At 32.8% G+C, this 15,721-nt stretch overlaps 1 protein-coding gene across 1 annotated transcript in view; it reads left to right on the top strand.

Annotated features, from left to right (window-relative positions):
- kn (EBF transcription factor knot) overlaps positions 1-15,721 on the top strand; it is a 137,651-nt gene that overhangs the window by 35,480 nt on the left and 86,450 nt on the right. The window contains exons 5-6 of the mRNA XM_014419477.2: positions 6,563-6,636; positions 13,201-13,269. Of these exons, the coding sequence (XP_014274963.1) occupies positions 6,563-6,636; positions 13,201-13,269 (143 nt within the window). The remainder of the gene's footprint in view (positions 1-6,562; positions 6,637-13,200; positions 13,270-15,721) is intronic.

Below are 15,721 nucleotides of genomic sequence, written 5' to 3'. Positions count from 1 at the left end.
ATGTTTACTAAAGTTGGACACAATCACAAACAGTTTTTATCGCATAGAATTGTTAGACCGAATCAATACTATTATCCTTTCCAAAAGAGTCAATAACTTCCATTGATAATTAGATATCTTTGATTTTTAATTAAATAAAGTGAAGCTTGTATACGCTAAAAATTACACCAAATGATGTGAAACAACGAAATAATTCAGAGCGCTAAAACAATGATTATTTTATACCTAAACACGAGTCATTCGTTTAACATGCATAATCTGTGTTAGACTGAAACAAAGCTAAAACTCTGAGTATTTTGACTGAATCTCAGACCAGCATACTAATCACTGCTATGATAATTATGAATAAAGAACAGAACTAGTAAAAAAAAATCAAACAAGGAAATTCACTTAACCCATTCAAAACCATTGGGATTGAAGTAGTATATATTACAAATACGACAAAAAAACAAAACAAAAAAAACTAGGAATAACTTTCTTCTAAGCCATTAAATCCAAAAGTATTGTAAGAAAAATCTCAATTTCAGAGATTTTCATTCAACACTTCAGGGAAAGTAATATAAAGTTTATGGTAAGTAAGCACTGTTGAAAGTGATCAGTCTGAAGCATATTAAACTAATTATTGATGCATTTGAAGTTAATAACTCAATATATAATTTTTTATGAAAATAAAATGTGATGAGAATATGACTACTTTTGTATTCATCGGCTTTTATCGTTAAAGTATGAAACCACGTATTCCCAATGTAAAATTCATACTTATCAAAAAAAAAAAAAATAAATAATATTAAGTTGTTTTTTTTAATAATAAGCAATAGAAAATGATAAACTATCGAGTCGAAAAAAATAACTCTTAAGACTGGAATTAGAAAATAATTCTTAATCTAACCGTTTCGAATTTACACTATTTCATACTTATACCAACGTTATGTTGGTCTCTGGATAAAAAAATATTTTTATTTTTGGACAAACAATAGAGTTTAAATGTTAGTTCCCCAGGGATGAGCTTGCTATATTTATTATGTTAGAAAATTCTTTTAAAATAATAAAAGTACAGGATAGAAAAGTTTTAAAATATTTATCAAAACAAAACTTTCAACTTACTTCACTGGATTATGGATTTTTTAAAATCAAATTTCAAATCCCTAGAGACACATTAAGAGCCCCGTGGGAGGTGAGTATCCAATGACGTCAAAAAGGAGGCTGATAGTTGTGGATAAGTAAATCCAACGTCAATTCCCAAGGGAATAGCTGCAAGTGGTGCCCGAGGGAGACTTCTCCGGCCCCCGGGGGCTCTGCCCTCATGGGGGCCCCTATACCCACCGGCCTAGCCCTTAACCTACTCTCATTCATCCTCCGTCATAGCTACTTCCCTCTACCTCCCCTAATCCAATCTAGTACAAATTAACTACTTATCAGTTAGTAATATTTAAAAGCTAGTTATGGACTTTAAGTTTCAAGATATTTGTTCATTTATAAAAAAAACTGAATGCTCATTAAAAATTATTAACATGTATAGCCATTCCGGAATGAATATAACTTCTCACAGCGATTCAGACCATAAGCACCTAATATTTAAAATTGCACTTATGAGTATTACAGATTTACCAATTTTTTTTTATTTTAGATTATTAATAATTATTAAGCAACTTATCGTGAACAACGTCATGTCTGCATCCTTATAGATCGGAAATAGCATATTCTATATATTATAGATTATTCCGATCACATATAAAAATGTTTAAAAGAAAATACAATTAATTGATTTAAAGTTATAGTTTACAAGTAACTATTAGCTGCAACGAATTATTTTTCCAGACTTTTTAAATAATGTTATTGGAAATTTACTCGTAGTGGAAAATTTATGCGCACCCAACCCAGACGAAGGCCGGCAAATTAGGCCTAAACGCCATCACAAATAAACAAAAATAAATTTCAATTATTTATTACTATGTCACTGACCCCACAACCGACCATCTTCTCTTTAAGTTATTTAAAATTATTCTTCCAAGGGTGTGTGCATTCCAACATAGAAAAAATTACAAATTTGATAACATAATAACTTTATAAACTGAATTTATTTATTTTTTTAAATGTGAGCGAAGAGTAGAAATCCATTATTAACAATTTTTTTTTATTTCACATAATGCAAAGTACTTAACTAAAATTAATGAAGTAAAACATTCTTTAACTCTATACTAAATTAAATATTAAATTTCAAGCTCAATATTTTTCTCAGCTGACTGTCGTACAAACATTTTTAATTTGACCTTAATAATTTTTCATAAAAGATAAATTTTGCATCGGTTAAAAATGTAAATATAACAAAGAACAATCATTTGGAATTATTCATTTAATTTAAAAAAGAAGTTTTCGTAATACTTTTTTAATCATTCTTTACTGAATATGAGAAATTCCTGGATTGGTTGGTCTTGTGAAAATGACCTGAAATTCTGATCACTTCAAAAAAACCTAGCTGTGGCCCATACTTGAATCACATCTAGGGGACATTAGAAATGGCTATCGGAAATTGATTCGAAGAGCATATGATTGTTTGCATTATTCAATAAGTTGGCTGTAGCTAATGAAATTCTCCCTCCGGGTAAACACTTCCCCGCTGCAAGATAGATCTCCGTAACAAGCCCCAACCTACTTCTAATCCAGGGATTACGGGGACCCCTTCCTTAAAGCTCGAAGTAGAGTCCAACATATCTCCCACTTATGGTCCCTCTGAGCTTTGATTCTGTTAGCATTTAGTACTAATATTAGAACATTCAAAACATATTCACTAAATAAAGTTATGACGGATGTAGCGTGTAGGAACAACATTTCGTAAACGCCTCACAGTAAAAATAATCGTTAATAACTATATGAATTATAGCCGGATTTTTTGTCAGTTTAATAAATAGCCATTTGCCATATTTATCCCAAATATGAATATGTAGTCTTATACAACGTGTTGTCACTGGACATGTGAATTTTAAGATATGGGGCCCTCAAGATTAGATATGAGGCCTTTCAAATTATTTACTGAACAACTTTGGATTATAAACAATACGCTAGTTCAACTCCTTGATTCATTTAATTAGTTTACAAAAATGGGCAAACTTCTCCACTGCTTGGTAATCTACTAGTATAATACTATCGACCATAGCAGCTAAGAGGACCAAGGGATCAGGGGGCCCTGGGTCCGGGTCCAGCGGGCCCATAATGTAAAGATGTATCAGAGCTGTTGTGATGAATTTGATCTTTCAACAGCCCTAATAAAGACTTAAATTGTACGTCGAAAAGTCGGCAATAGTTAAAAACTACTGTTGTTTTTCTTTCACCTCCTTCAAATTCAAATAGGTTTAACCATCTGTACACAATGAAATATTTTTTTAAATGATTGTAGCACCACATGGGGTTAAAATCATTTAGATCCCAATGGGTCTAATCATCTATATTTGATCTAGTCTTGGATAGTCATCTATAACACTGGTAAAATCAAAAGTAATGATAGTAAGGGGATAGTAGAAGATTGTATTCTGTCCTCAATAAATAGAAAATTTAACTGAAATGGAAGCAAACGTAGGAAAATCTTACGGATAATGAATTAAGGGGAAATGACGTTCCCCCTTATTTCATTCATTTACTAGAACTTTGTGCAGATAGTTGATTTTAACGCGCGTACGAATAGGTCGTCGGAACCTAACTCACGGTTATCTTATGGCACGTGATTCTCCAACGTTATGCTAGACTTGCAGAATGCGACTTACCGTTAAAGACTTTTTAACTGACTACCGAGCATACGACTCCCTCAAAACTTTATATGATTTATCAGCAGAACTCCATTCCATTTTGCAGAATAACAAGCAGACTACTGATAAACAATAACTTCTTAACAAACTTTGCTATAAAATTGAATCAAATTTTAGCACCCAGATCACCTTTACTCTCCGTCGTAAACCTCTGCCCTGCTGTCCTATAGTATCCTTTCTAAATACACCACTAATGCCTGTTGAACAGATTCGATACTTAGTACTCCATCTTGACAAGAGACTTACTTGGAATCACACACACAACACTGAAACGACAAGAAACTGCTCGTAGATTCCGATTGCTTCAACACTTACTTGACAAACACTCTAAACTTCCCATTCACTACAAAATATTAGTATACACTACAATAACTAGACCAATTTGGACCCATGGAATTGAACTCTGGGGCTCCACCAAACCATCAAATTCTTCCCGCATCCAATCGTTACAATCCAAAATCCTTGATGCTCCTTATTACGTCACAAATAAACTCATTCATAAAGACCTTAACATCCCATTCGTTGCAGATTTGACCCAAAACAGATATGCGTCTTTTTATTCCAAACTCCTTGACCATCCTAACCCATTAATTCTTAATCTTTCATCCTTAACGATCCCCGATAATCCCCCGAGGCGTCTGAAAAGAAGATGGCCACGGGACCTTCTAATTTAAATTAATGTTTGAAGTACCACCAATGGGTGGTTCCTTCCCAAGATTTTCAAGTGTATATGAAACATACTACATATTTACCTATTGTATTATTTTGTACAGTTGAAAATTACAATAAATAATAATTAAAAAAAAAATAATTTAGCACAGGTTTCCAAGTTTCAATAGTTACATTTCAATATCTGGTCATTAATTCGGACCCTTGCCCCGTCTAAAAGCCTAGAATCGAAACACTATCCTTTGAGAATCCGAAAATTAAGTTAATAACGGAAACAAAATTGTAAATAGTTGATTCCTCAAAACAAAAGAAACTTATTAATAACCCATAATGAAGGAAAATTCGTAAACATGAAATAATGTCCTTGTTCAGTGAAATACTAAATATTTAACGACAACTATAAACGATGATATATTAAATTTATATGTTTGAACTAGGGACATAGAGCATGGATGTGTAGATTAAATTATGTATAAATATCAAAGGTTCACTCACACAGTCACCAAGAAGAGAATGAATAGTATGATTCTACGATCCAATGACTAAGGGTTTAGATGGAGTATATTTAACATTTCGATTGTTGTGATATTGATAAATTTAAATACCTAACTATAAATGAGGCTAATTAATAAAAAGAGCCGAGAGTACTAATAGAGAACTAATCATTGAGCAGCTAGAGCTAAGAGGCGAGTTGTCAACGTGCAGAGCCGACCGCTGAGGGATAGCCCTTGGCGCTCATCAGTTTTTCCCCGAATGCCCCTAACTCTCCCCAACCCCGCTCCGGTCAGTTTTATCGCTCCAATTATTTCCGTCCAACAAATTGCCTCACTGCCCCTCTCTACCCTTCAGTAGACTGTTATTCAACCTTAGTCTCAATGAAATGTCGTTATCCATCCCTAGTATACCTTGTTACAAGAATAAAATAAACACGGTTCAATCGTTTATATCTGTCAACATTGCTACAAAACAATAGAAAAGTGAAATGCTCATGGTATATCGAAAGGATTTTTTCTTATAATGTAATAAGGTTGTATTTTAGTTTTTTTTTTTTGTTTTTTTTTGGCAACGCCTATTTCATGGTATCAATTTATAACATATTTAAACAAAATTAATAGGACTCATATTATTTGTGATAAATATTAAACATTTTTTATTATAATTTTGAATTATAATTGCAGATTTAAAGCAATCGCTAATTTCTCATTTTGATAAATGTCAATTGATTTTTTTTATTTTTGACGTCACATATTCAGTTAGATATTTTTTCTTCGCGAAAAAAATAGAAAAGAACGTTAAAATGCAATAAAATAAAATTAACAGATTTGCCTCTTTGACTTAGTACTGACCATATACTAGTTATACTATTCATAACTATAGGTACTGAAATTTTTATTACTTTTATTTTTATTTTTTTATATCGCCAAATTACGAGGTACTTCCGCCATCAGCGCTCGCAGAGTCCAAGATAATTCACTTTTTTCATCCATCTTGTCTATTCGTAATTGAAAATATTTTTTATATCTTGTAATGATGGACAAGATTCCAAGCGTGCCGACGTCATTTCTTCGAGCTGGAAAAGCTTGCATATTGGTCTCTCAAAAACACCAATTTTGAACAGATGTTTGACAGAAAACAGTGACCAGTCTGCATTCTTAAACAGGCTACACTTTGCCTTCTTGACAGGTTTCTTGGTGTCGGTTCTATTAGCAAGGATGCCCAAGATTTACCTTCCGCAGCTCTCTCGTGCCTTTGTTGAACACGAGTTTTTTATTCGCCTCAATCGTTCGTTTGGTAGAGCAATATGGTTTGGTTGGGATTCAAGAGAACCTATTTTAGAAAGCGCATCTGTTTTTTCATTTCCTTCAATTTGGCAATGCGAAGGAACCCATTGCAGCACTACTGCTTCAAAATCGTTCGACACTCCAAGACGGTAGTAACAATAAGTGTCAAAGTCCGGAACACTGTCAGAAAATCTATGAATTTGGATACTATATTCATACTATAAACACAATAGAGTGAAGACTAATTTTATATGCAACTAATTAAACGAACATAAACAAATAATAGTATTAAAAAATATTTCATTGTTCTAGGCCATTATCTACGAAGGCCAGGACAAGAATCCTGAAATGTGCAGGGTTCTCCTCACTCACGAAGTAATGTGCAGGTAAGAATACAAAAGTTTTTATTTTTTTTAAACCTTATATTCATATATCCTTATATGATCAAATTCATAGTTTTAAGGGAAACAAAAGTTAATTTCTTCTTTAACTCTCTATTATTTCAACATTGCGAAAAAATAGCTCATTTTCCTGTATCTCTCTATTACATTTTTTAGAAAAAATGTTCTTCTAATCCATAATTTCTGCTTCTTCGTCACAATGATTATTTCTATGTATGATTTAACTATTATTTCATTAACAATCAATATTACCGTTATTTATTTATAACGATCCTTCCTTTAATTTTCATGTTTGCTGCTTGCATCTATTCTCTTGGTGGGTGTACCCCCCTAATCAAATGTCAGTTTTTCTATAGCGGCCTTGTCCATATGTCTATATGTCTATAGAGGGCTTTAGAATACTTCTTCTAGTATATAGAACATTAGAATAGTTTACTTACTGAATTTTCTATCTTGGCGGATTCGAGTTCTGTCCCGGAAGCATTAGTTCAGTGCCTTAGACCCTGGACTAATTCAGTTTATACGTGAATTAAAAGCTATGAGTGTTATATTCCTTTATTATTTTTAGTTATTAATTCTGGATATTCGCGTACATCTGTAGGTACCAATAAAAAAAAATAACCAGAAACGATTAACAATAAAGTGAAACTTAAAATGAAATCTGTTGGCAAAATTTCAGATGCTTCATATTTATTTCTTTTTCAGCCAATTGATTTTTTTTATATGAACGATTTCAAGAAATGTAAAAATTAAATGGTATGATTTAAAAATTGGAATAGTTTTCAACTTGTTTTTTTCTTACTTTCTTTAACAGTGAACAGAATGAAAAACCGTTCAAATTTATATAGATGATCCATATACTGTTATCACTAAACCTTTTAATTTAAGAAAAAATTGATCGAAAGTATTATTACGTATAACTTTTCATACCTAAGCTGATATGGATATTCTCTTTAATATATTTCTTTTTTTTTTATTTATTTATTTATTTAAGTGTTTCGACCACCATTTAACATATTTCTTTAACTCTGGGGACTACGAACTAGCACGCATTCTTACTTGGGACACTAATAGTAAATTATATGGTTGTTTTTTCAAGCCATATAGGTGCAATTAGGATGAAATTCACAAATATTTCTAAATATGGCAAAATTATAAATAAATTCATAGATAGCGTTCCAGGCACGAGCGCAAATTATTTCAAAGTGGATTATGCCCACTCTTTGCATATTCTTGGTTTGCGATATTTACTAAACAATATAAATTATCATCACTTACACTATATTAAGAGACTTTAAACATCGCATAACCTGAGCCTTCTCACAAATCGGTCCACAGACGGGTCATAAATAGCGAAGGAGGTGAGAGAGAATCCTTGGCGGATCGGACAGCTCAGCTCAAAGGAGGGACATTCAATAATAGCATTAAAGAGAAAAGAAGGCGATAGATTGTCTATTTTTTACTGAGAACGGTACTAGAGACATCCCCTCCCGAACTAATGGACCAGCTCTGTATTTGTGAGCGGTTCCCCGAGGGACCATGCTCTTCTCTATCTATAGCAGCGTCGGGAAATTGTTATTCTTACGGGGCAATCACTAACCTTCCCTTCCTCTCTTCTAAATTTAGTTTTTTTTTCTTTTTTTTAATCTATCAGTGCTAACATCTGTTTGAATAATTAGGTTTCCCCTCAGGGTGTGTCATCGGGGACAATATAAACAAGCCTCGATGTAATGAACTTACAATTCTCTCAGAAAAAAAAATATTTTAAACTGATTTTGAGAACGGATTTTTCCTTAGCGGGGCAATTTTAGAGCTAAACAAATTTCGAGGCTCCCTTGTTGAGCTAAAAAACAAACGGTAATATTGTGTAAAAAAATTAGAGCAAAGTAAATACTGAAATCTAATGTATATTTGCTGTTTTTTGTAATATGAGAAAAACAAATTCACTTCGGCATTGTGTGCCCTTTGGACACCAAATGTAGCTGCGACACCCAGTTTGGAAATTACTGATATAACGCATTGTCTTCGTATCCACCTTTGTAAAAAAGCAATGGACGTGTAGGGATTTTTTGAGTTTTTTTTAAAAATCTTTCACCCTTTAATGCAATTATTCATTCCCCAAGAATAGATTTGTTGTGATTTTAGTAATTTTCCAACTTGTATTAAAGAATGTATCACATCATTAATAATACTGTTCTGTTAGTTCAGGAAAATACCGTAAATTGGCCAAAAACTGCAATTTCTTAACGTTTTGATAACTTATATCTTTTTTTTTTAATTATCACTTCCGGATAAGTGTTGATTGAACGATCACATAGTCTTCATTGAAGCTTTGACGTTTCTAATCGATGACATCATCGAAAGATGACGTCTTCGGCCAAATGTCCCCCATATTCATGGACATCATCTGCCTCCAACCCTCGTCAAAGGGAGAGCCCTATGGAATTTAGAAAAAAAAAACCTACACCCACTTCCCTATCACTTGGGAATCCCCTGGCCCTGCTCAAGCGATGAGGAATACAGAATCGCCCTTATGTGAAATATTAAATATTCATAAAGGGGCACGTCAAAGCCTAAAGGATAGTAAAGAGATCAATTTCCTGAAAGAAACCGGATTCCCGCTACAAGATAAATCAATTATAGGACCATTCCATTATGAACTCCCCTTATATTATTTTTAAAAGTTTTCATATTTATGAATTTTGAGGATGATTATTAATAAATTAAAATGTTTAAAACATTTAGAATAATAGAAATAACTAGTCCCCAACAAGATGGTGGTTTAAATTAATGAGTTAAAAAAATTAAGTTTTTTTTTACTTTTTGTTATTTTATTCACAACTCAGTCAAGTAGTCAGTAAAAAGAGGGTATCTATCAGTTCAGGATACATAGATAATTAAAATGTAAGTATGCTATCTTAAATTTAAGCTCTATATGTTTTAACCAGATTATTTAATTTTTTTTTAAAAAGTAAAGGGTTTTTAATTTTTTTGAAGGATGCGATAACAAATTCATTTTAATTTCTTGCAATAAAAAATTATTATTTCATTAATCATGATGAAGATGTAAAATTTATTAAAATAAATGAGCAAAACCTCATCAAGAGGTGTAGATTAATTCTTAGAATACAGTTGGGAATATTTCGAATAATCTCGAATCTCTAAAACACCGATTAACAGTAACCAACTTAAACATTCCACCAATTCAGACTTCATTAGGATAGAAAACACAATATCATATTTACGCAAATACAATCCAGCACATCTCACGTCAATAATGAAAAAAATACACAATAACTAGAGACAATACATCTAAGCGGTCTCTAAACACATACTCTGTATATGTGATGAGTACAAAAGCCATACATGACTACAAGCCTGGGTTGATAGAGATTTTCAAAGATACTTCCAGAAATTGAAAATACGTAAACTAAAAATTACAAGCTGAGATAGAAAGTTCGACGAGTTTAACAACCAAGCCGTTCTTCAACAATTGACTCATTATTTTTTTTTGTTTGTTTGATTTTTTTTGTTTTAAATCAATCTATATTCTGGGACACTAGGCCACCTAAAAAAAATCAATTTGGAATAGTTTTAACAGCTTTTGTCTGGCTACACTAACTTTTTGAACATAATTAAATGAATCTATTACAATGTTTAAATAAAATAAAATATGGACAAAAATACATATTTATCCATGTTTAGACTGTTTTTTATTATTCACAATTTCACGGAAGTTTGGTAGTCTAGGAGATGGATGGTTGGTGTTTGAATGAAGTTGAGGAGGAAGCTTTACGGATGGATATGGGTAAGGAGTTTCAAAATGAGGTAACTCGAACAGGAAAGGATTTTTAAAAGGAGGAAGTTCTAAAGGTAGTGGTATTAAGATCGTTAAGTTGGGATCATGGGTTTAACAGGTTAATGAATAAACGTAGGGTGAGGAGGTCAATGATATAGATGGTTTTTTATTCTTGGCATTTTATTCCTTTTAAATAAAATTGAAGTAGCTACGAAAATTCCAAAACCTTATGGTTATTTAGGCGAAAACGTTTGTATTTAAACCAAGCAATAAATTAAAAAAAACTATACCACAAATTAATGTTACATATTTTTTCATTTTTCAAAATAAAATATTTTAAATATTCAACAATGGGTACCATCTTCATTGAGAATCCCCATTAATTATCTAAAAGTAAAACAAAAAAAAACATAGATGGTTTTTATTAAATACTTAACTCTTCCTTCAAAGGCCAATTTACTTATTTACTAGATGTTTTCCTTTTCTATAGTTTATATCGAAATGAAATAACAAAAATAAATATCTTTGAAATCAAATATTTAGTACTAAGTAGTCCTTAATAAAACAAAATACCTGCTCTACTCACTTTTAAATTTCTCAGGAATTGAAAATCGACAGATTTAAAGTGAATTATGAATTCTTCTTATGCGTTTCTTGTGAGTTCTATACAGAGGACCCAACTCTTTGATTCGATTCCCAATTAACCTGCCTATCTGTAATTTTAATGATAAGACGCAAGGAGATAGACGTGTAAAGGTAATTCGTATGATCCATCGGATTCATCCTCTCCAAATCCTTCGTTAAATCCAAAATAATCCCGGTAATGTAATCATTCAAAAGATCCATTACTTTCTGAATATTTCCTTTAACTGATTGTACCAAAACTAATTATTTTGAAATCTAAATGTTTCTGGCAATCATTTTATGAAAAGACCGTCCAAATCTATGATGCACTGTACACAAGCGGTCATCGATTTCCATGTTTAATTAGCCAATGCCAAGTAAATTGCCGGGATTCTATCTCGAAAGTCACAAAAAGAAGAGGGTATAGAAGAATAAGTGGCCAGAAAGGGAGAGATTGATGAGACGAAAGAGTAACGATGAACAAAAGACAGAGGATAGGCAGTGAAACAGTGGAAATAACACAAGTCGCTGCTTCCACATGCATGAGGGTTCCCGGCTCTCGACCATCTCATAAATGTGAGATCAGGAAGAACGCTCCTGGAATCGCCTGCAGTAGCCGCTGTAAACAGCTCAGGAGATGGATCTATCTATTTTCGATGGTTCCGTCGTTTCTCATTAAAATAATATACTGTCATCAAAAAAAGTAAAATAAAGTATACTAAAATGAACTAATGAAAACAAATTAAACTAATAGTATAAACTAGTAAAAGATAGTTGTCCGTATGAAGTAGATTGTATGAAGATAATCAGGGTGGCAGTCAATAAAGGTATCAAAATAGTAGAAGAGAACGTTAACAATAAATAGTTTAAAGAAAAGGTTAATAATAAATAGTTTACTTCTACTATTTTAATACTTTTATTGACCGCCACCCGGACTATCTTCCTGCAATTATTATTGTAATTGAAAAATTAAAGTTAATTAGTATCTTAAAAAATACATAAAAATCATCATTAAAATTTCTACAGCACTCTTCTTGTCTTAAAGAGAAAACACAATTAATGAAAAAATAAATTAATGGTATTAATTTAAAAATTAATTTAAAATTAATGGTATAACTACTACCATTGGTAGTAGCCACATGGACTAGGCATAGAAATAAGGGGCTCTAAATCCCCTATTCGATCTTTAATCCACAGCCTTACCTCCTTCAATCCTCTCCTTCTCTACAACAATTTTAATCCGTCCGCTTCATCTCGGCAACTATAGCTGCTACCTATCCTTATCAGCTTGCTAGACCGTCCGCTTCATCTCGGCAACTAGAGCTGCTACCTATTCTTATCAGCTTGCTAGACCGTCCACTTCGTCTCGGCAACTAGAGCTGCTATCTTACCTATCCTTATCAGCTTGCTAGACCGTCCGCTTCATCTCGGCAACTATAGCTGCTACCTATTCTTATCAGCTTGCTAGACCGCCCGCTTCATCTCGGCAACTAGAGTTGCTACCTATCCTTATCAGCTTGCTAGACCGCCGGCTTCATCTCGGCAACTATAGCTACTATCTATCCTTATCAGCTTGCTAGACCGCCCGCTTCATCTCGGCAACTAGAGCTGCTACCTATCCTTATCAGCATGCTAGACCACCCGCTTCATCTCGGCAACTAGAGCTGTTACCTATCCTTATCAGCTTGCTAGACCGCCCGCTTCATCTCGGCAACTAGAGCTGCTACCTATCCTTATCAGCTTGCTAGACCGTCCGCTTCATCTCCTATCTTGACAGTTCTAGTCATATTTGCGAGTAAAATTCGCACCGTACTGCCCAACCATTGCTATAAGAGAGTTTAGTTATAAGCACCTGTATGTCTAGAATGAGTGATAAAAAACCTAACATTTTTTTAATAATGAATTTGGCGTATTTCATATATACATTAATTAGTGACAACGCTACTAGCTTTGGGACAGTCATTAGCAAATGAACCCCAGCCTAACGTAATATCATTTGAATGCGTCAAAATCAAAACTTTTTTCACATATGTGCCACTATGAAGCAAAAATCGAGAATATTTTCTTCTTAATTTTGTTTATTTTATTAGAATTAGATTTATCTATCTTTCTGTTTATTGTTACAGCCGGTGTTGCGACAAGAAAAGTTGTGGCAACAGGAACGAAACCCCCTCGGATCCAGTCATCATTGACAGGTAAGCTGCTTCAGTGAGTAGGTTAACTTTCTTAACTGGTTCCTATCATATAAGCCGGTTAAGTCTAACTCTCTTACAATTACCCCCTTCTGTAACTACTTCCAACGTCTCACTCTTAAAATAAAAAGTTTTCTCACCACGCAAGTATTCTAACCCAATGAGTGGGTCAGAAACTGGCGACTGATTCATATGTATATTACATATATACGAATATAGGAAGAAAAAAATACTCTGTAACTATCTGCTTTTACCGAGACTTGGAACTGAAACAGAAACAAAATACAAAACAAAATAGGCAAATACTTTTCTTTTAATTTCGATGAAATGGGAGAAAGCTGAGGTTAAATTCAAACATTGCAATAAAATTGTACATAACTAAAGATTTATAGGAAAAACGTGTCGCCTAATTTTTAGACATTGTCATTATGATAGACTCCAGCTGATAAATCGAATATTGCACAGTTCTGATACTATTTCCCATGACAAATATTTTTTTTAACAAGTTGGGTGGCGAAACATGTAGATCATAAAAAAAATATAATTTTCATAATTAAAAAAATAAATTAAAAAATGAGTGATACGTACATTAAAATTATTTAAAAGTGGTTTCACTTTAAATTTGGTTTGGTTAAAAGTTTAGAGTGTCAAACAATTATAGCAGTTGGTATAAGCTTCTCATAGAGGACTTGATTTTTTTTTAAAATAAGTAATGTGTTCAATTATTAAACGTACTTCTTATATGTACATATAGTATATCTATATATCGTATTAATATAAGTAATAGCATAAAGAAACGATATATACTGTTTATAAACTGTAGAAAACCGTATTTCGTAAACAAGAACAAACAAAAATATGAATGTAGTAAATCACAATATTCTATTACTTCTTTATACGTAATTTGTCCAAAATAAAATTTTTCTTAAAAGCTTCCTCGTTAAACATCTTTACATGGAAGGTCCAATATGTACTCCAGCAAGATGAAATGTAGAACGGATAAGTGAGATTTTATAATGTTTAAAAATTTATCTTCCTGTTTTGTTTTTTTTATTCATGCTGTCAAGAGATCTTCTCATGCATAATAATAAGCGATATCACCTAGCTGTCACTCGAACAAATTGGAAACAGTTGAGCACAATGAAGTACAATAATCCTGTTGAGATGAATTATGAAAGTGACAGTAGGAGAACAGACACCTGGCACAATCTGAATAAGCCATGTGCAGGGACTATGCAACGGGGTGCATAGTGCACTCCAATACTATTAGGAACGGCCCGCATATAATTGATGGGGTGCAACATTGGTGGTCTGTCTTCATATGATTAGCATTTAGTGAGCTTGGTTTAGTAATTAAACTAGCATGATTAGTTTGAGGGTCATGATCACTGGGGCGATACCAACTGCTAGATCCGGACGTCAAGCTGTACAACCAATCATGGATGCTAGGAAACTTGATGCTAGTAGTTAAAGTGATACTTCAAAACACAGTTTATGTAATATTGTGTTTTTAAAATACAACATAAATATAAATATAGGCAGTGAGTTACCATCATACTTAAATATTGTTTACTAATTCCACATTAATAGCATGATTAATCAAATTGATCTTTCAGAACATATTTCAAAAAGAGATCAATAATTTGACTTTTTTTTTCTCCAATTGAAGATCATTAACAAACAATAATAACAATAACATAAATTGATTCTAGACACAAAATAACAAACTTTTTCTTTATGATAAACTATACCATCTGATATAATGTATAAAATTGTTAATCTATAAACACTTTAATAGATATACTATACCTATAAATAAAAAACAATGCACAGCTACAAGCCAAAAAGGGTCTGGGATTGAGTTTTTTTTTTAAGAAGTGCTGTTTCTTGAACAACGGTTGTGGAACGAGGTGATTGAATACGCTCAACCGCCAGTCCCTCAATTATAGGTACCCACTTAATAGAGCAGTGGTTCCCAACCTATTTTGGCGGTAGAACTCTTTTTTTACTAGTAGGAAAATGACGAAAACCTTTTGGTAGAAGTAGGTAAATGGCGTAACTCCAAAGTTATCATTAGATACAAATAGACTGTCAAATACCGTCTTTTGAGCAAATGTTAAGGACACCTACACAAAATGTGGGGAAAATGGAATAAAATATAACTTTAAGAATAAAATCTGAGATGTTAAGGTTCAACTCTGTGTTGAGCAGACGTGAAATGACCCATTCCTAAATTATTTCGCGGAACCCCGGTTAAGAACCAATATAATAGAGGCTGGATGGACCTCGGAGGATTACTGAACCCACTGTGTTGAATCACTGCTACAGTAGGGGTATTCATGATGTGTTAAATGTTATATGTTTTATCATGTTAAATGTTATAACTATAGGATTGTGAGCAGCCCTATTTGAAGTCATGTTAAACGTTAAATGCATAAGAGCCCCTAGCGGATTT

The sequence above is a fragment of the Halyomorpha halys genome, unplaced genomic scaffold, assembly GCF_000696795.3.
Source record: "Halyomorpha halys isolate HHAL.00 unplaced genomic scaffold, Hhal_1.1 Scaffold239.1, whole genome shotgun sequence".
Lineage (NCBI taxonomy): Eukaryota > Metazoa > Arthropoda > Insecta > Hemiptera > Pentatomidae > Halyomorpha > Halyomorpha halys.
This window is presented reverse-complemented; position numbering and strand designations above follow the sequence as displayed.